General features: G+C 42.8%; 1 protein-coding gene across 10 annotated transcripts in view; it reads left to right on the forward strand.

Moving 5' to 3' along the window:
* The window catches only part of LOC310842373 (cohesin subunit SA-2-like), a 57,414-nt gene that overhangs the window by 28,831 nt on the left and 8,867 nt on the right, over positions 1–19,716 (forward strand). For 6 of the 10 annotated variants that reach the window (XM_083734198.1, XM_083734194.1, XM_083734189.1 and 3 more), the window contains 12 exons: positions 394–501; positions 4,564–4,672; positions 5,631–5,748; positions 6,356–6,459; positions 7,441–7,533; positions 7,624–7,713; positions 10,027–10,230; positions 13,015–13,091; positions 15,162–15,249; positions 15,584–15,664; positions 17,319–17,411; positions 19,227–19,389. In XM_083734198.1, the coding sequence (XP_083590324.1) occupies positions 394–501; positions 4,564–4,672; positions 5,631–5,748; positions 6,356–6,459; positions 7,441–7,533; positions 7,624–7,713; positions 10,027–10,230; positions 13,015–13,091; positions 15,162–15,249; positions 15,584–15,664; positions 17,319–17,411; positions 19,227–19,389 (1,328 nt within the window). Of the gene's footprint in view, positions 1–393; positions 502–4,563; positions 4,679–5,630; positions 5,749–6,355; positions 6,460–7,440; positions 7,534–7,623; positions 7,714–10,026; positions 10,231–13,014; positions 13,092–15,161; positions 15,250–15,583; positions 15,665–17,318; positions 17,412–19,226; positions 19,390–19,716 lie in introns of all 10 variants that reach the window. The other 4 variants (XM_083734192.1, XM_083734193.1, XM_083734197.1 and 1 more) reach the window with 1 other exon arrangement.

The following is a 19,716-nucleotide window of genomic DNA, read 5'->3' on the forward strand; positions in this document are numbered from 1 at the left end:
CTGGCATAAATGTTTGTGCCGTCAAAATATAATTTAATGTCATATGTTATGGACACAGTGCTCAGAGGACTTAGAACAGAACTTTACAGTCTCTCTCCGGCTGCAACAGAATGGACAGAAGTTGTTTCATGAGTCCATGTGGATATAGCTAAGTCCAAAGCTGTCTAGTGACTAAACACTAAGTTTAGTGCCAATTGCCCCAAGAAAGTAATGTATAATTAAGCCCCAACCCAAAGTATTTACAGGCTTAGGCTGCAATCCTATGCACTCTTACCAAGGAGCAAGCCCCATTCGCCGAGGAAGACTTCTGAGTAAATGTATAGGGTTATGCCGTTAACATGTGTAACAATGCCCTTTTTAACAAAACATAGTTAATACCATGTCTTTGTACAGGAACTATGAAGATGCGTTGTCATCTGAAGACTGTGAAACCTTATACCAGTTTGTTTATGCCACCCACCGACCACTGGCTGTAGCAGCTGGGGAGTTTCTTTATAACAGGTACCTCAGTGTGACTATTTTTATTTGGCACTTGGTTGGCTCCATAATAGCAGAGCCTGCCCTTGCATATGCTATAAGCATCGTAATTCAACACACACACACACACACACACACACACACAACACACACACAACACACACACACTTCTCTTTTGAGTGATTGTGGTCTAGGCTTATTCTTGTTACATTTCCATTCGGTCCGATCTCCACCGGTGTAAAATAAGCATGCAAACGTAGTAACCAAAGAACTGCATTAGTAGAAATGTTGATCCTTAAGCATGTGATGGGATGCCCAAATATACACTCACTCAGACAACCAGTCCTAGGTTATTTTTATGCATACTTTTTTTTGTGTGTGTGTGTACATGGTTAGGGCTAGGGCAGCTATACTCTCTGCTAAAAAAGATAAATCGGTGAAAATCAGTTTTGTTTCACCAGGCCTTAACTTCAGCTGCTTTTGTCTGTTGATTTGTCTTGCCAATGCTTGCATTTCTTAGTTCGTTCTTCTTTTCTTTTTTCTTGGTAAAATTTTCCTTAGTTCTTTCTGTGCCTCCAGATGGGAAGTTCTTTGGTCTTTCATAGATTTAATTACTTTCCTTTGGATGCCGTCAAAGAGTATAGAACCCAGGTGACTTTTCATCCACATTGAGTTCTTCTGTGAATATTTCCCACCTATTTCTTGTTTGTTTTGTGTTAGATGTCCATTGGAAGGAATCCAGAATTATCTGCCTGCCTGTGTGATTATCATATAATTTTGAGCATAATGCCATTTCCTTCAGTGTGAAAGTTGACTTTAAAGGGACCTCTTTTTAAGGTGCCGCCTCCCTCCCTCCCTTGCCAGAGATGCTTCCTGTGGGTGTAATAGTGAGGAGACATTGTTAGGGTTCACTGAGGAGCATTTCAGGCCGAATCCCTGGGTCTGGCTCTTTAATGATATTTTGCAATTATAGTTTATATACACAGACTGATGTGCAGGCTTGCTACAAAATGTTGCCTGGCTTTATTTATTTCATTACATTTGGATCCCTCCTTTTATCCAGGGAGCTTAAGGTGGCATACATGGTTCTCTCCCTCTCCCTATTTCATCCTCACAACAACCCTGTGAGGTAAGTTAGGCTGAGAGACAGTGACTGGCGCAAGGTCACCCAGGAAGCTTCATGGCAGTGTTAAACCTAGGTTATGGGCACAAGAATGGAATGTCTAGGCACACTTTTTTAATAACAAGAATACAAAGCTGAAAATGAATGAACTGCAACTAAAATATTATGTTCATGTCCCCCTGGTCTAGTCCTTCCCCTGCCCACCCCCCTAATATTCTTAAGAGGGTCTCTTCTCCAGTCTTCAGAGACTAGCTGGAAGTGGGGAGGCAGAAAAAGTTCTTCCTTTTCTTCCACTCTGCAGTTTTAATCTGAAATCTTGGGCACATTACTGTACCCAGAGCTCAGAAACTACTCGCGCTAATTAAATTCCCCGTTGCAAAATGCACATATAACAATGGGAGTTTTGAACACTGCATCATGGGTTAAGTAAGGTTCATAATCTGGGTCTCCCAAGTCTTAGTTCAACACTCTGACCGCTTTCCTGTGGCTCTTAGGAAACTGCCTTATGCCGAATTTGATTGGTCCCTCTAGATCAGTGCTTCTCAAACTTGGGTCCCCAGCTGTTGTTGGACCACAACTCCCATCATCCCTGACCACTGTTCCTGCTAGCTGGGGATGATGGGAGTTGTAGTCTCAAGAACAGCTGGAGACCCAAGCTTGAGAAACACCGGTCTAGATGATTGTGGTCTGCAGTGACTAGCAGCGGCTTTCCACGGTGTCAAAGGGGGGCCTCCCAGCCCCACCTGGAGATGCTGGTGAGAGAACCTGGAGCCTTCCGCATGCTAGCCAGATGCTGTACCATTGAGCTGTGGCCCTTCTCCAAACATTTAGCCCTTCACAGCCTCACATCTCTGTCTTACATGCCAACCCTTTTCATCTCCTCCTATTGGTTGTCCCATTTTGTATCTCTCCTTCCTCTCTGCTCCATTGGTTGTCTTGCCAACTCTGTTCATGACCTGCTTTCACTGATTTTCTTGTTTGTCTCCATCCCGCCCCCCACTATTTCTTGTTTTCCTTTTTGTCCTTTGTCTTCCTCTCCCAGGTGCATCTTCTCCTGCCTTCCTTCCTTGTTTGCTTGCTCAATTCTCTTTCCCACCTGCCCAATGACTGCTTTTCTTTGCACCGTTCTTCCTTGGCTTCCTTTTCTCAGCTTTTTTCCGGCCCCCATCCACCCTGCATCACTTGTTCCCCTCTTTTCTCCCCCTCCAGTTTACCCCTGCAAGGGTTTTTCCCCCCCTCTCCCAGCATGCTCATCCAGGAGCCTTTGCAGTGGCTTTTGGAAATTGGATCCGGGGGTTCCCTTCCACCACCTTGCACACCTGCAAGGGCTTTCTCAAGTCCCACATTACAGTGCTGCATGAGAAAAGTTTTTTTTTAAAAGCCGTCCAAAGATGATGTTCTGCTTTTGGGATGTCTCGGAAAAGCATGAGAACGGCTATAGAAGCGATCTCCTGCAGCGCTTCTCAAAGTCTTACACAAGTGTTTGCAGATCTGTCCGAGGGGCTACTTTTCCTGCACCTCCTGGTTCTTTAGGATCCTACCCATTATCTCCAAAACTCTCACAAAACTTCAGTAAAGCAAGTCAGGGTTCCCTAAGGCTGGTTATTTTAAGTGATTTCAATTGTGTGTGTGTATATTGTTGTAATTCTGGGACCTTTGTGATGAAGTGCAGGTAAGAAATCCAGTGAATAATAGTGCCATTTAGTAAGTTCACGGCTGCAGTAAGATTTGAACAAAGGCTTCCCCCGCTCCTCCTGCTTACACTTTTTGTCTTTGGCATGTGCCAAATATTATATCGGGGTTTTCTCTCTCTCTCTCCCCCTTCTGTTTTCTCTGCTTGTTGATTTCTATCCAGTGAGCCAATTTCTTGCCAAGCAGCATCTGCTTGTGATTGTTGTGAATGGTTTATCTTTTCTGATTAATCACAAAGGGTCTCTTCTTGCACAATGCAGCTGCATAGTAAAAAACAAACAAACCCCAAAAACAAACAAACCCAAAACTAAAACTTGAATAATTTAGTGAGGCAGTAGATTAAAACAAGTTCCAGTTTTTCAGTCAAGTTGAAATCTCATTCTCCCAAGAGTAACTTTGTAAATGGGCCTTGGTAACAATATGTGGATTAGGGGAAACGAACTAGAATGATAAAAGGGAAGCAGTATAACCCCCATTGGTATTGGGATGATTTTTTATTACTTACCACTGTGACATGCTGATGAAAATAATTTATTATAGTCACAGTTTTTCCCCCGTTTTTAATCAATCATGCTTTTTGTTTAATTTTCCATAAGCCGATAGGTTGAAAAAATGCATAAAAAAATCAAAATTAAAATAATAGAAAGAGAAGTAAAATAACAGCCAACAACTACCCTGATGCAGAAACAATACGCTGTTGCCATAAATTAAAAGTCTTTTAGTTTTGTTCTTTTCTGGATTTTAGCAGGAGGGCCTGCAAAACAAAGTCATTGCCGAACAACACCTGCTCATGCAGTGGGTATTCTCCTGCCTCCCCCTCCCCCCGTATTCACCCCTAACAACCTGCTCTTGGAATTGCCCCAATCCCCAGAAGCAGATTTGGGTGGGGGCACGGAGAAGGAGAAGGACAGGAAGTTCTGTTGCATTAATGGAAGTTGTTCCACGAGCTCAATTACATTGCTGGATACAACCCCTTGTCTTGAACCCTTTTTGCCCTTTCGCTCAAACCAGAAGGAGCTGGAGTTCTGATTATTATGAGCCACATGACTCCTAACAGCTTCAAAAAATTAATGTGTTGGATCAGCGTATGTTTATTAATGTTGTAATTTTCATAATGTGAGCAAGTTCCATTGAACTCTACATGGGACTTACTTCTGAGTAGACATTTATAGGATTGTGCTGCTATCCTAGAAATATAGAAATATAATATACCTGGCAAGGCATTGCAATTTTGAAAACAGAATCTAATTGTCCGCTTTTTCTGTTGGCAGTTTAATTATCCAGGAAATTGAAATTGAAGCATTCTCCAAAAGTAATGCAAAGTGGGAGCCCAATTCTAGTCAGCTGAGAGCACTAATAGATTTCTTCCTGGAAAGTGAGGTAAAGGTAATGCACACTGTGTTGGATGAACAGATGAGTTTCTAATATTCACAGAGGTGTCTCACAGATCAGGACCAATTAATGAAGTTGAGTTAATGTAAGGGTTTGAGGGAGGGAAGAAAAGAATTGTGATAATAACAAGAAATGATTTGATGATAAAAGTGTACTGGAAGGTAAAGTTTCAAAATGTGATTGATATTTTTAAGTAAATGTAGACTGGAAGATTTGGACAATTGATTGATATTTTCAAGTAATTGTAGACTGGAAGATTTGGACAAGTAGGCACATGAAGAATATATTTAAGAAGGGTGCCTGAAGGTGCAGAAGGGAAGAGTTTGGTTATGTTCTTAGAAAAATAGTTAGCTGTTTTATTGGAATGGGTAGAAGGCTGGGTGCATTTTCTGACTGGAAGCTAAGGTGCCAAGGCAATTCATATTTTGCCATCAGGTTTTAAGTTTGGCAGAAGGTGGAAGTACAAATTAATCGATATAAGCTCAAAATCGTATCTGAGATCTCTCATTCTGAGAAACCATAAGAATTCTAATACTTTAACCTGTTTTGCTGCATGATATAAACTGTTTGCTTTTCATAAATAATCATAATAAATTATTACCACGGATTATTTATTGAATTAAGGTTGTTCGTTGAATTTAGGTGCGATACATGGCCTTAATTTGAGCTGCTTGTTACTGATAGTTCATGTCATATATATTGGCAAAATTTTAACATGATAGGCTGCAATCAAAAGAAGCAATATTCACATGTGGGAAAGAACTGTGCTTGAAGAGATTGTCTCTTCTACTGCTGAAGAGATAAGCCACTGTTCACTTTCAGCATGTGTTGTACATGTTTCTTCTCCACCTCTTCCCAAACAAGTATTAGATCATAGTGGGAAGTCATGTTCAGTGAACCATTTTTGAAGGTCTGAGTTGTTGTTGTTGTTGTTATTTATTTTTAGCTACATAGCCACGTCACGTATCTTGTAGACAGCCTTTGGGACTGGGCCCCAAGTTTATTGAAGGACTGGGAGTACATGACAGCTCTCTTATTGGGAAATGCCGATAGTCAAGAACAAGGTAGGTGCGTCAGGAAAACTTAGCACTTTCAACTTGTGTTGCTGCCTTCGGGTTCAGCCAATCCAATACAAACCATTGGACTATAGAGCCAGGAAGGATGAGAGGCGTCATGTGGTTTCATTAACAGACACCCTTTTTCATCAAGCACCAGTTTAAAATGCTGTGTGGGGTTTTGGCACTGAAATGGAGATTCTGTCTTCCACTCGGAGCTCTGCTTTGTGGTCCACTCAATAAAAATCCTCATTGTTCTCTTTGGAGCTTAATTGCTACTTCAGAGCAAAGCAATGCAGTAACCGGGATATGTATGCTAGTCTTTCTTGGCTAATGAACTTTGATGTTCTGTTAAATTCATCTGTTTCCTTCTTGAATAATTTTATTAGAGCTTTGTCCTTCATTCTGCGTTACAGTAAGTTCCGCAGAATAACTTGAATGCCCTGCGTGGTGAAAATCTATTCAAAAACTTCCAGTGTTGCTTTGTAGCTAACTTTTTAGCTAACTTAAAACAAAATGGCCCGAAGAAAGGAAAAGTTTCTGTGTTAACCATCCTAGGATTCCCACCTCTTTCTATGAGAGACCGAATGACGTCTGTGTGTCATTTTGCTTTCAGCGCTGACTGATGCCCATGAGCGTGTTCTTATTGAAATAACCTTAGCGACCGTTCGAGAAGCTGCTGAATTTCATCCTCCTGTGGGGAGAGGAGGGACCAGGAGAGTGAGTGGCGTTTTGTTATACTGCTTTGATCATCTGGCTTTTGATTCACACCACACACACACACACACACACACACACACACACACCATTGATCCCAGCTTCAGGTTTCTCTGCATTGACAGAACAGAATCATGGTTGCAAGACGAGCACAGACCCTTCAGTCTAACCAGTGCAATAAAGGGCAAGTGTATTTAGAACACCCACAGAACCTTAATGCCCAGTGCCTGCAGTTGTAAAGCAGCTCTGTTTTCATTTGCCTGCCGTTTCAGAGGAAAGGTGCAGTACTAAGCATGCTTGTTTTGAAGGCCATTACATCCAATAAGGGAGTGTGCTTCTCTCCTGCAGAGAGATGAGTGGGCTGTACGTGCATTTTAACAGTATTCTTCAACCTTAGGAATGGGAATTGTAGTCCAACAACATCAGGGTGTTCAAGGTTGAAGAACACAGCAGTATCTTCTGAATAAACATGACTAGGATCAGACTGGGAAAGCAAATGTTTAACTGCAGTCTATTGTACTGTGGTTTCCTGATCTTGTAAGCTGTAACCCAGTTTACCAATTATAGTGACAAACACACCGACTTGTTGATACTGCAAGGGTCAAGAGATCTGCATAGCTTGTTCGCAGAACTGAGAAGTGTTGGAACTCTTTCACAAGGTTCCTGATAGGACTGGAATGCCCAGAAGTTTCTTTATCTGCACTCCACGTCCCTTGGCTCAAAACAAGGAATACTTCTTTGCACAACTAAAGAATCGGCATGGCAAAGCTGCCAACTTTTCCTTCTAGTCCATAGCCACCACCCCCTTAAAAAAACTCCATAATCCGCAATCAAAACACTGTTCAAATACTGCGCTTAATTAATTACAATCTGAAGCTTCCATCCCCAGCATTTTGCCGTATTAAGTTTTAACCCTACAACTAGCTTAAGCATAGATCAGCAACCTGCTTATGCTATAACTGCAACAAAGGGCTTTGTCTGTAGATCCTGTCTTCCAGGGAGAAGAAGATACAAGTGGACGATTGTACTCGAATTACTGAACACTTCATTGTGGTGCTTCCTCAGCTCTTGGCAAAGGTAACTAGCAGCTGCTCTTGTGAGTGCATATTAAATAATTCATTTGAATTTCAGCAGCTCACTCATATCCTGTTTTTCCCCCCTCTGCAGTATTCTGTAGATACAGAAAAAGTGACAAACCTCCTGCACATTCCACAGTATTTTGATTTAGAGCTGTGCAGTGCTGAACTCCTGGACAAGGTGAATTATTTGTGTGTGTGTGTGTGTGTGTGTGTGTGTGAGAGAGAGAGAGAGAGAGAGAGAGAGAAACTTCAAGATAGGATTTTATATTTATTTGTCAAGATTTATATAGCAATTTAATTGGGGGAAAAACCACCCCAGCAGTTTGCATAAAATTGCACAAGACAGCTATTAAAAAAATAAACCCAGACTTTAAAAGCAGTAGACATAACAAAATGTCAAAATATAGATAAAACCCACAAATGTCTGTAATAAAATTGCGTGCCTTTGTTTAGGCTTGATTTCTTGCAAATGTGGAGCTCCTGCCGAATAAGACTACAGTCTGCAGAGCTGTAATTCATTTTAACTGATGAGTTTTTATAGCCCTTTTGATCCATGTGCGTGCTGAAGCATGTGGTTGGATTGGTGCTTGTGAGCTGGAGGCAGGTGATAGCCTTTTTTTCCACCGCAGTGCTCCAGAAGTTGAGCTGAAAAAACATGGGCCACCAAGACATAAAAGTGTCCCGCATGTGGTGATATTGAGGGCAGATGCTCAGGCTGTACATATGTGGGAAATCCTGAGTTACACATGAATGGCATCTTCCTCTCAGGTCACACCTTTTCCCTTGGATTCCTTCCCACACATCTAACTTTGTGCCAGAGCTCTGAACTGGTGACATAGGAAGGTCTTGTGTGCATGTGTTCTAAGAGTGAGGCTGTGTATGCATGGCATTCTCGAATCAATGGAAACTGGGTCCTTGTGTTTTTGTCCATAGTTCACACGTGAACTAGATATTTTTGTCTGTAGCCCACACGTGAACTGGCATTTTTGCCCCACTAAGATGCTTGTTGAGTACTGGCTTGATTCTGAAAATAAAGCTCACTGCAGATTGTTTCTGCATTGCCCCATAGCGTGTCTGTTTAAATACAGATGCAAACAGATGTAAGTGTGAGTGTTTACCCAGATTTCTGTTGCCATTTCCTTCTTCATTTGCCTGGGGCACGTGCAGGGAGGAAAAGGCATGGATAACTTTAATAATAATAATAATAATAATAATAATAATAATAATAATAATAATAATATAATAATAATAATAATAATAATAATAATAATAATAATAATAATAATAATAATAATAATAATAAAATTAAAAAATTTATTTATACCCTGCCCATCTGGCTGGGTTTCCCCAGCCACTCTCTGGGCGGCTTCCAACAAAACACTAAAATACAATAACCTATTAAACATTAAAAGCTTCCCTAAACAGGGCTGCCTTCAGATGTCTTCTAAAAGTTTGGTAGTTATTTTTCTCTTTGACATCTGGTGGGAGGGCGTTCCACAGGGCGGGTGCTGCTGCCGAGAAGGCCCTCTGCCTGGTTCCCTGTAACTTGGCTTCTCACAGCGAGGAAACCGCCAGCAGGCCCTTGGCGCTGGACCTCAGTGTCCGGGCAGAATGATGGAGGCGGAGACGCTCCTTCAGGTATACTGGACTGAGGCCAAAGCAAGGGGAAGGGTATTTAAAATGTCTATTAAGTCAGCACACCCCTTGTGAGTGGCATCTTCTAGAATCAAGCTAGACTGAAAGCAGCATGCTGAGGATGACCGCGAGTGATTCTGAATCGAGGAAAACTGTGTTTTTTTGTGCTATAAACAGCTTAGTGTATATACAGCCTGAGTAATAACATATGCCCTCCATCTCTGTGAATTAGGTCACTGTTGTTCTCCCTTTGCAGACTGGCCATGAACCATGCAAGTCAGTGTCCTGCTCAAGGCTATACAAGGAGTTCATATAATAATAATTTGTTATTCATACCCCGCCCATCTGGGCAACTCCCAATAGAATATTAAAAACACGATAAAGCATCAATCATTAAAAACTTCCCTAAACAGGGCTGCCTTCAGATGTCTTCTAAAAGTCAGATAGTTTTTTATTTCCTTGACAACTGATGGGAGGGCGCTACTACCGAGAAGGCCCTCTCCCTGGTTCCCTGTAACCTCAATTCATTCAGTGAGGGAACCGCCAGAAGGCCCTCGGCGCTGGACCTCAGTGTCCGGGCTGAATTATGGGGGTGGAGACGCTCCTGGGCCATGGCAGTTCAGGGCTTTAAAGGTCAGCATCAAAACTTTGAATTGTGCTTGGAAATGTACTGGGAGCCAAGGTAGATCTTTCAGGACCGGTGTTATGTGGTCTCAGCGGCTGCTCCCAGTCACCAGTCTAGCTGTGTAGCCAGACTTTGAACCTGGGTCGCCTGAGTTCCAAACTGAATGCTATCTTGCGGGTTCCATGGCTTCATAGTTTAATGACATTTGCACTACTTTTGTTTTATCCACAGCACTTGGACACATTTCTGAGCGAGATAAAAGCCGTTGTATCCAAGCACTCTTACACAGAAGTCCTGAACGCTTGTGCCAGGGTATACGCCACTCTTTGCGGTGAAGACGGTTCTGGCCATAAAAAAGTGGGCTTGGCCAGAGATGAACTGGTGGATGAACTGGTGCACAATCTAAACCAGAGTTTGGACACCTTTTGGGATGAGGTGGGTGTGAAGTCTGGATATGTAACGAGAAATGAAACTTAGGTTTCCAGAGCAAAATTTTGTACAGGATTTATTTTTGTTAATTTTGCGTGCTCTCTCTCTCTTTCTTTGTGTGTGTGTGTGTGTGTGTGTATATATACAAGTGCAAACATGGCAAGATCACATCTGATTGATTTCCCTAATCATGTTCCTAATATATATGAAGAGGTGGTAGGGTTTATGTGATTTTGCATAGGCACGGCTGAGTAGATTTGCCAGTTCACAAGCTGGCAATGCTGCCTGCCTCCTTGGTTGTTTCAGGGGGTGGGGAGGATGTCCTTTTCCTCCCTCTCCCTCCACCAATGGAGAAATACTCAAGTCCTCTAGGCTATAGCAGGTGCTGGGAGGAAAAGGGCAAAAGGTCTGTCCAAGGCATGAGCTGCATCCCCTCCTGTCGCCTTGGAACGTTTAAAGTTAATAATAGGAAGCTCTTCAAAGATTCATTATGGGAACCCTTCTTTAGCCCAATATACTCCTACACAGAAGTGATATCCATGCTAGAAATGTATCACATGCAAAGTGGGCCAAACTTTAATGATGGTCTTTACCCTTTTTTTTTGTTTAACTGTTTAGATCCTGCCACAACAGTAATTACCACGAATATTTCTATTGCTTGTTTTCTGTTTGAAGTAGTGCAAAGAATCCCTCTATTGGAATATAACGTGCCTCTCTTGATAGAGTGCTGCATGATTTGTGAACATTTAAATCTGTTCTTCACATCTCAGGGAACTGATATTCTACCACTAGACTATTTAAAGTCTGCATTCTTAGCTAATGACTGTCTGCTATTTGACATCATTTGTCTGAGGTCCAGTGAGGAAAAAATCATTTAACTAATTGGAGATGAAACCGAGCTTTTTCCTTATTAGAGCTAGGAAGACATTTCCTCTTCCATAACTTTTTAAAGTTCAGCCTCTGCATGGCAATTGCTTTGTTAAAACATCTTGCAGCGTTTTTAAACCTTAAAAGTGGCTTTTGCATTTCCATTTGTGTTGGGCTGGTTGGGGGGTGGGATTTGCTACAGAAATACTTGAAAAGGTTTTCATTAGTTCTAAGAATACAAGAGCAGCTGTTGGGAATATGAATAGCTTGCAGACTCGGTTCAACAACAGTTGATCAGCTGTGCCATTGCTAACAGATGTCATTCCAACATATAAGAGTGCATGCTGATAGTTTTGTTTCTTTTCTTTAAAAAAATGGAAGTACAGTAAATGTGTCAGGTTAAATTTGCCCACACTTTATTTTTGGTAGAAAATAATAAGAAACCATGAATTCTGTACCAACCCGCACCAGCTTATGCAGTGAGATCAGCCAGATTCCAGCCATTAACAACCTAGTTTTCTGCAGATTTCCAAGTTGGTGGGGGGGGGGTGGATTAGAGAGAAATATGCTTGATTTCCATTATTAAGGCTGGCTTCCTAATGTGATTCTTGCAGCGGCATTTAATCCACCCAGGTTGGGGAGGGAAAGTTCCTGCCATTCGATGGAACTTTGCACACACCCACCCACCCGGCAAAGACTTGGTGAGGGGTGGCATCCTGCAGTTCGACAGATCATCTGATGTGAGTCAGAGCAACGCAGGAGCAGCCCAGCATAGGGGATCCAGTAGCAAACTTTCAGCACTCTTGCAGGAAGATTGCATATCTCCCAGTAGGCAGTGCAGGCAATCATGCTGCCTCTGTGCCAAATAACTGCTTACAATGGGAAGAAAACTCTATGCCAGTAGTAGCCAATATGGTGCCTTCCACTTATTGTAGGCTACAGCTCCCCTCATCCATGACCATTGGCTGTGCTAGCTGGCGATGATGGGTAGTAGTAGTAGTAGTAGTAGTAATAATAATAATAATAATAATAATAATATTATTATTATTATTTATACCCTGCCCATCTGGCCGGGTCTCCCCAGCCACTCTGGGCGGCTTCCAACAAAATATTAAAATACAGTGGTCTGTTAAACATTAAAAGCTTCCCTGAACAGGATGGCCTTTAGAAGTCTTTTAACAGTTGGGAGTTGTTCTTCTCTTTGACATCTGAAGGGAGGGCGTTCCACAAGGAGGGCGCCACTACCGAGAAGGCCCTCTGCCTGGTTCCCTGTAACCTCAATTTTCACAATGAGGGAACCGCCAGAAGGCCCTCGGCGCTGGACCTCAGTGTCCAGGCTGAACGATGGGGGTGGAGACGTTCCTTCAGGTATACTGGTATTGTTGTCCACAGAATCTACCTGCTCTATATTTTATTGTTGTTGTTATTTTTGTTTTGTCTTGTCTAAATTTCATCCAAGGATCACAGGGTGGTTTACAAAATAAAAATAGATAACATAGTAACAAGCAAAATCAATAGCCCCCCACAATTTAAAATGCCATAGATTGTTTAATTAGCCCAAAGGCCTGGGAGAGGAGGAATTTTTTTGCCTGGCACCAAAAGATATGTAACAAAGGTGCCAGGCAAACGTCCCTGGGGAGAACATTTCGCACATGGGGAGCCACAAGAAAGGCCCATTCTTGTGTTGGTGGCATACAAAGGGCCTCAGATGATGATTGCAGGGTGTGTGTCGATTCATATGGGGAGAGGCAGTCCTTGGGGTGTGCAGGTGTATGCACTGTGGGGGGAGTCTGCATGTTGTGTGTGTGTTGGGAAGGGGGGCAGGAATACTGCAGGTGCCTTTCCCCCTATCCAAGCCTGCTTTTCAGAGAGAGAAGTTTCTGCTCAAATGTCACATAGTCTTTTCTCCTGTCTCCTACACAGGGAGGAGGGTTTCGTGCAGAAAAAGAAGGAATTCATCATATATGCTTGACGTTGCGAAGAATAACTGCTTTTCATCAGTGAGATGCTTGTTTCTGTTGATTATTAATTCACTTTAGTGATCCTCTGTGGGTACATACAATTAGAATAATGCTGCTTGTTTACAGACCTAAAGCCAGGCAGCATAGAATCATAGAGTTGGGACCCATCTAGTCATCTAGTCCAACCCCCTGCAATACATAATGCATTGCATTAAAATGTAAGATTGCTGGGTGAAATTAAGAAGTGCAGGTGTTGGGATCAGGAAAATGCCAGGGTCCGCTCTGAAGGCACATTAAGCAGCTGTTCCGCTGAAGGTAAGCAAGTCCACCTGGGAGCCATCTTGGGTTCCATGATGGAAGAAAGGGGGATATAAAGTCTGTGGAGACTGTTTTGGGGCCCATATACAGATGAAAGTTCTGGTGTTTATGTGTTGGTACTGTTTCCTGGTCAATTTAGATAAAGGGAAGGCCCACTTAGAGCCATTTAAATATAAAGGCTGCCACCTTTCAAGATGTTGTAAAAGAATAAATAGTTAGTGAATATTGGCTATATTTTTAAATACAGTGGTACCTTGGTTTAAGAACAGCTTGGTTTAAGAACAGCTTAGTTTATGAACAACTTGGTTTAAGAACGCTGCAAACCTGGAAGTAGGTGTTTTGGTTTGTGAACTTTGCCTTGGAATAAGAACATGTTTCGCTTCCTGTCAAGTGTGTTCCATTTGTACATTGAGTCCCCCGCTGCTATGGGAAAGCACGCCTTGGTTTAAGAACGGGCTTCCGGAACAGATTTAAGTTCGTAAACCAAGGTACCACTGTAACAGGATTCTCTGGAAAGTTTGGTTTCTAGTTGTGCAAATAGGGCTCTGGGACTTTTTTTAAAAAAAGAGTCAGACTGAAGCCCTCCACCCTGCCTGCCATTCATGTCTGAAATGGAACTCAGTTCTGAATTCACCACATTAATGCTGTGTCACAGTGTAAATACATAGCATGATGGATGGCACTGAGGTAGTGGGATAAATCTAGGATTTTGCTGAGCATCCGCCCCTGATCTTTGTACCAGGGAGCACATGGCACATGTCCTCTTTGCATGCTAATACTTATATCATAGGCTTGCTGGTTTCAAGGGTCTAGAAACATCTATAGTGCTGTAGACAGGCATAATCAAGCACTTCTGTTTATTCATGCAAAATTAGTATAGCTCAGTTGGTTAGAGCATGGTGCTGATATCGCCAAGGTTGCAGGTTCAATACCCCATATGGGACAGCTGCCTATTCCTGCATTGCAGGGGGTTGGACTAGATGATCCGCAGTGTCCCTTCCAACTCTACCGTCCTATGAAATTGTTGTATGTGTTAAGATTGGAGTACTATAGGGCTGGGCTAGAATGCTGTGTTCTCTCTGGGAATGGGAGTCCTGCCTTGCATAGATCTTGCTGATAAGCCAGATTATTATTTCCCCTGCTCTGCTCCCTGCGGGCCAAGTTTGACAAATGGGAGGGGCCTGATGCTACAAATATAAGCAAGCTCCATTTTGTGTGAACCGGGGTCTTTTACCTGATGCCATATATGATGTCGGGTGTTGGGCAGCTGGGCGTGGCTTTGCCAAAATGACCTAGCAGGCCAAATTAAGCCCCCTATTTTGGCATTACCAGTTCAGGCAATTTATGCAGCACAACTCTTGCACCCCTTTTAGCACTTGTATTCTCACAGTGCTGGAACTTGGGACTCTCCTTTTGAATTGCTAACCAGTGTGGGAACAAGTAGGCTTTGAAGATGATTCTGAATCTGTGGCAATCCTACTAAAAGTCTAGTTGTAATAGGCTGCTTTCCACTTGCTTTGTTGGGCTAGATTAATTTGCTTGGGGTTTTTTTGTTGTTGTTTTTTTTACAAAAAAACCAGTTGAGTTAAAGCCATGCTTCATTGTGCAGATTGCCAACCTAAGGATTTCTGAGGGTTGTGTTTTTGTTTTTGTTTTTTGTTAAACGAGTTGGAATCAAAATGATGAGTAAAGAGGGTGAGGGCAGTCTTGACTATTCTATTGATGAGACTGTGTTGTCACAGCTGCTTGAAAGTTCTCAGAGTGATGCTGTGTTTCCTTTTGGACTTGTAGTGCTCATGATCTCACCAGGTGGAATCTCTATGACACACTGGCTAAGCTCCTTGGTTTTGAGGTGGAACAAAATCCTTTACCTGTTCAGGTAACCGTGACCAAATTATGGACCAGAAAATATTTCGCGTCTCCAGAATAGCACACCAGTGTAAAGTCCGAATTTCAGCATCCCATGGGTTTAATGACCTCCCCCACTCCCTGGCCATTTTCCATCTTGTTAGGCTGAATTTCAGCTGATACTTGAGTCTGAGTAGAACACATTCTTAATTCAGTGACAGAAGTGGCGTTTAGATGTGGGTGAATCACTGGATTCTTTATTTGTGGCAGAGGAGTGGAATTTTTGTAGTGAGGTGACTGCCCATGCTAAGCTTCTCGGTTCAGGGTTTGAAATGATTAAGTCACGACTTGGTTTTCTTTTGCAGATCCTTTGGCCTGCTTTACAATGTGCTTATTCGGCACTGCTTTGGCAGCTCTCTTCTGCACTAGAGACAACTTCTACCAAGGTTAGTCCCAGGGTGGGGACTTCTAGCCACTTCTCAAGGCTTCTTTGTGTCCTTTTGTGCTTTGTTGGTCAATTTGGAGCTTCAGAAGAATTTGAGCTTCCAGAAGCAAAAGCGGCTCACATTCTGATTTCCTATTCTGGTGCAGTAGTGACTCTAAAGCAAGCCATGCCATCCTTGAGCTCCCACTTCAGAGATTATTTGGAGTCCTTTGTGAGATCCATTATCCTCTTCTTCCCAGGTTGCATCAGAAGCATGTTGTTCATGCTTTTGTAAACCTTGCATCTGATAATAGCAACCGATTGGTTGGAGAGAGAGCAACTACCTGTGAAGCAGGCGCTTCACACACTGAATTTTTTCTTCCTCAGGAAGAAAATCATCATGGTAACATGTGCTTTCCTTTGATCACATGGACACTGTGTGCAAATGTGAACTGCTTGAGTGTAAACCACTATGAGGTTTTATCAGTGCTTTTTTCCCTTAAAAAATGTTTAGGGGTACTCTCATTTTGACTCAAGAAAAATCACCATTTTATAGTTCAAATCGGGAAATACAGTAAATGAAGAAAAGTACAAAGATTTGCTAAATGTTTAAGGGTATGCATCCCCGCAAAAAAAAAAGCACTGGGTTTTATTACAATCAAGCAGTATATAAATAAAATTAACACTGCGGGCAGCATGTTGACGTCTTCCTAACACATGCAGTGTACACATGGCCAAAAAAGTGAGTTTATATTTATATTTTATACCATTAGAGAGGAAGGGGCAACCTGCCCTGATGAGAGTTTTTGGGAAACAATTAAAGGGCACCTGGGACACCAAAACGTCTTTGGCTGCCATATTGTACCTGGTAAACAATGATTATATATGCAAAATACACCCAGATGATCCCTGAGTGACTTCACTAATCTGTTTTTTGATAGAAAACGCAAACAAATCATGCCAGCAGCTCATTTGCTGCATGTTTGTGTGGTTTCTGTCTTGATTTCATCTGCAGTTTTTTGTGGGATGCTGTAGCCAGTTTTCTGGGGGTACTTAAGGGTACGCAGTACTGGCACCTGGTTTCCCCAGAAGAAAAGCACTGGCTGTGTCTCAGAATGAGAAAAGAAAAGAAAAGAAAGGATGTCACTGTGAGATTAAAAAAAATATTCTTTATGCAAATCAGCATTTCCCACTCTGGGACACCTTGGTCCCCTGCAGCAGGGACCTGAGTGACAAGGGGAAGTGAGCTGACACAGATTGGAGCTGATTACATCTTGTCCTTATTCCACACTATCACTACGCTGTCTATATAGTGTGACAGATTGTTGCAAAACAGTGGATGGGAGGAATAAACCCTCATTAGATTCTGTGCACATCTCTGTGCTGCGCTACTGGCAAGATAGAGAGTGAAAAACTGCTGGATACAAAGGTAGAATGAGGAGGATCATGGTGTCCTGTGGATTTTATAGAGATTTCTCACAGCTCCTGTGACTCCTTTCTCTCCTCCCCTTCCTCTGTGCTTCCTCTTCAAACAGAATAAGATGCGAAGAAGAAACTTGAGATGCTACAAAGTCCTACACCTTTCACAGAAGTCTTGAGATGGGCTTCGATGACATAGAATTATTCAAAGAGGCATTTTGCAGAAATAATTTCTGATTTTTTCCTTCCCCTTAAAGGAAAGCATTCTTGCCTTGAGGACACGCTTGAAGCAGTACTGCCACATTTGTACGTGCTACCTCAGCCACCGCAGCAGAAAGTTACGTGAAAAGGTAAGAATCCTACAAGCCCTTTCATATGACTTTTCCCTTGAGATTTGCACCCCTCCCTATCCTAAGAGCAATGTGGGCAAGTGTTGTGTACACATATTCAGAAGAAGTACTCCCTTGTTTTGAGGGGCGCTGTATTGCCTAGAAATACTAAAATTCTGGGGAGGAAGGAAGAATTGACTCTAATCTCTGTACAACACAGCACTCAGTTGCTGGTGTGGCTAAGCTAAGCTAAGCAGGCTGAGCTGTGAACCAGAAAGACGCTGGTTTGCATCTTGTGTCTGCCATCAACTCACTAGAGGCATTAGGCAACCCACTCCTCGCTCTCATCAGCATCTCCAACTGCAGCATGAGGGAGAATAATATTGACTTGCCTAAGAAGGTGGTTGTAAGGATTACAGGTAGAACATGCTTTAAACACTTGAAAGGACCAAGGAGGAGGATTAGTCCAGTTCCCTGGTGGACCATAGTGAGGATTTATTCCTCATGAGAACAATTAACCCAGTTTGGTGCTACTCCACACGAGGAAATTGCAATCTCCCCTCTTTTCATCCTGGGCCCAGGTGGGAGTAACACTCCCTAGTGGTTGAGGTTGGGAATTTAGTTGTCTCATAGGAATTTTTAACCAGTCGTGTCCCTGGAAGCGTCTTCAGTTTAAAGTTCCTGTTGATTCACACTTTGGGTGTTAATGGTGTTTCCCCCCCCCCTGGTGTTGCCCATGGGGATTGGATGAAATATGAAGGTGAGCCTGTGAGGAGAAGGGGTTTGCTTGGTTGTTACTGGGCAGTTGCTCCCACTGTGGACTGGATTTGGCAGAAGAAGTGCTTTCACTTTCAATAGGACCATCTCAGTAAGCCAAGTAGGCCAAATCTTAAGCTGTACTTTGCTGTGTGTTACTAGTACAGGTGAGATGGAGAATGGTCACTCAGCAGAGTTCCCAGGTGGGCAGCATGTGCTGCCTGGCATGGCTTTCCTTGGGGCTCAGAAGAAACATTTCCCCTTGCAGACAGCCCTTGGAATTGGCCAACTGCTGGGGCTTGTGGGAGTGCCTGCCAAAAACCTTGTTTAAATTGGCCAATCACGACCTTCGAAGTGGGTGTGGCAAGAGCGGCGGACCAGAGTAAAGAAGTCTTCACTCCAGTCCACTCCCAGAATGCTTAAGCCAATGGTGTTGGGCCCCAACAACACTGTCAGCAGAGCATCAACTCTCCTGCCCCCACCCTATATTCTGCTCCCTTGGTGCTGTGGTTCAAAATGGTTGCTGTATTTGGGGCTGGGAAGGATTTTGCCTCCAAACAAATGGACCCATTCAAGGGCTTTGCCTTCCTCATAGCAATCATCACAATTTTTGGCAGATAAGGAATTGGTGGAATCCTTAGTCTAATCTCAGGTGTGGGTATTGGCGGGGGGAAGGGCGTACTTTTTGTGCATGTGTGTGTGTGGCTTTGAAATTGGCATTTCACAAGCTGAATTATAGCTGGTGAGGTTTTTGTATTTTTTGAATGTTCAAGGTTTTGATGTGCTGTAATCCAATGTTATGTTACAATAATATGGTACAGCATTTTTTTTTAAAAAATATTGTATCTTTAGCATTATATTGTTATTTACTGCCTTGGTGCACGCGGTCCTGAAAGGTGGCTAGTAAATATTTCAAAATAGAAGTGCCTAAGTGCCCACATGACCTGGAAGCTGTACGCCGGCTTCCTCGGCCAATAAAGCGAGATGAGCGCCACAACCCCAGAGTCGGCCACAACTGGACCTAATGGTCAGGGGTCCCTTTACCTTTACAAGTTGTTTTTCTTTTATTTATCATTGTAGGCTTTTATGATACTTTGTGACTTGCTGATGATTGTAAGTCATCAAGGTTTAAGTGATGGACTGATTGAGTGTGTGGAGTACCTTCCCAGTTCATCTCTTCAATCAAAACTGCTCTTCTTCGTTGAGGATCATGTTTTCGCAGAGGAGCCAAGAGAATTCAGAGGTCAGCAGCGCTTTCCAGCAAGGAACTAAACATACGTTGCTGATAATGTCTGTGTTCCACTTAGTAGTGTTCTGCTACCCAAGGTAGACAGGGCGATAGCAACTAAAATCACATACTGAAATTACATGCCTCGGTGGGCTTACTGGAACAAAAAGTTTTAGCAGGCTCTGAAAACAGTACAGCGATGGTGCCTGTGTAATATCAATGGACAGGGAGTTCCCAGGGTGCGAAGGAAGATGGAGTGGATGCACCAAGGGAGGTGCCAATGTGATCGCTCATCATGTGTTTATTTCAGTATGGGGCTTTCAATGCTCTCCTGTTTAATCT

The sequence above is a fragment of the Podarcis gaigeae genome (assembly GCF_964106915.1).
Source record: "Podarcis gaigeae genome assembly, chromosome: 4".
NCBI lineage: Eukaryota > Metazoa > Chordata > Lepidosauria > Squamata > Lacertidae > Podarcis > Podarcis gaigeae.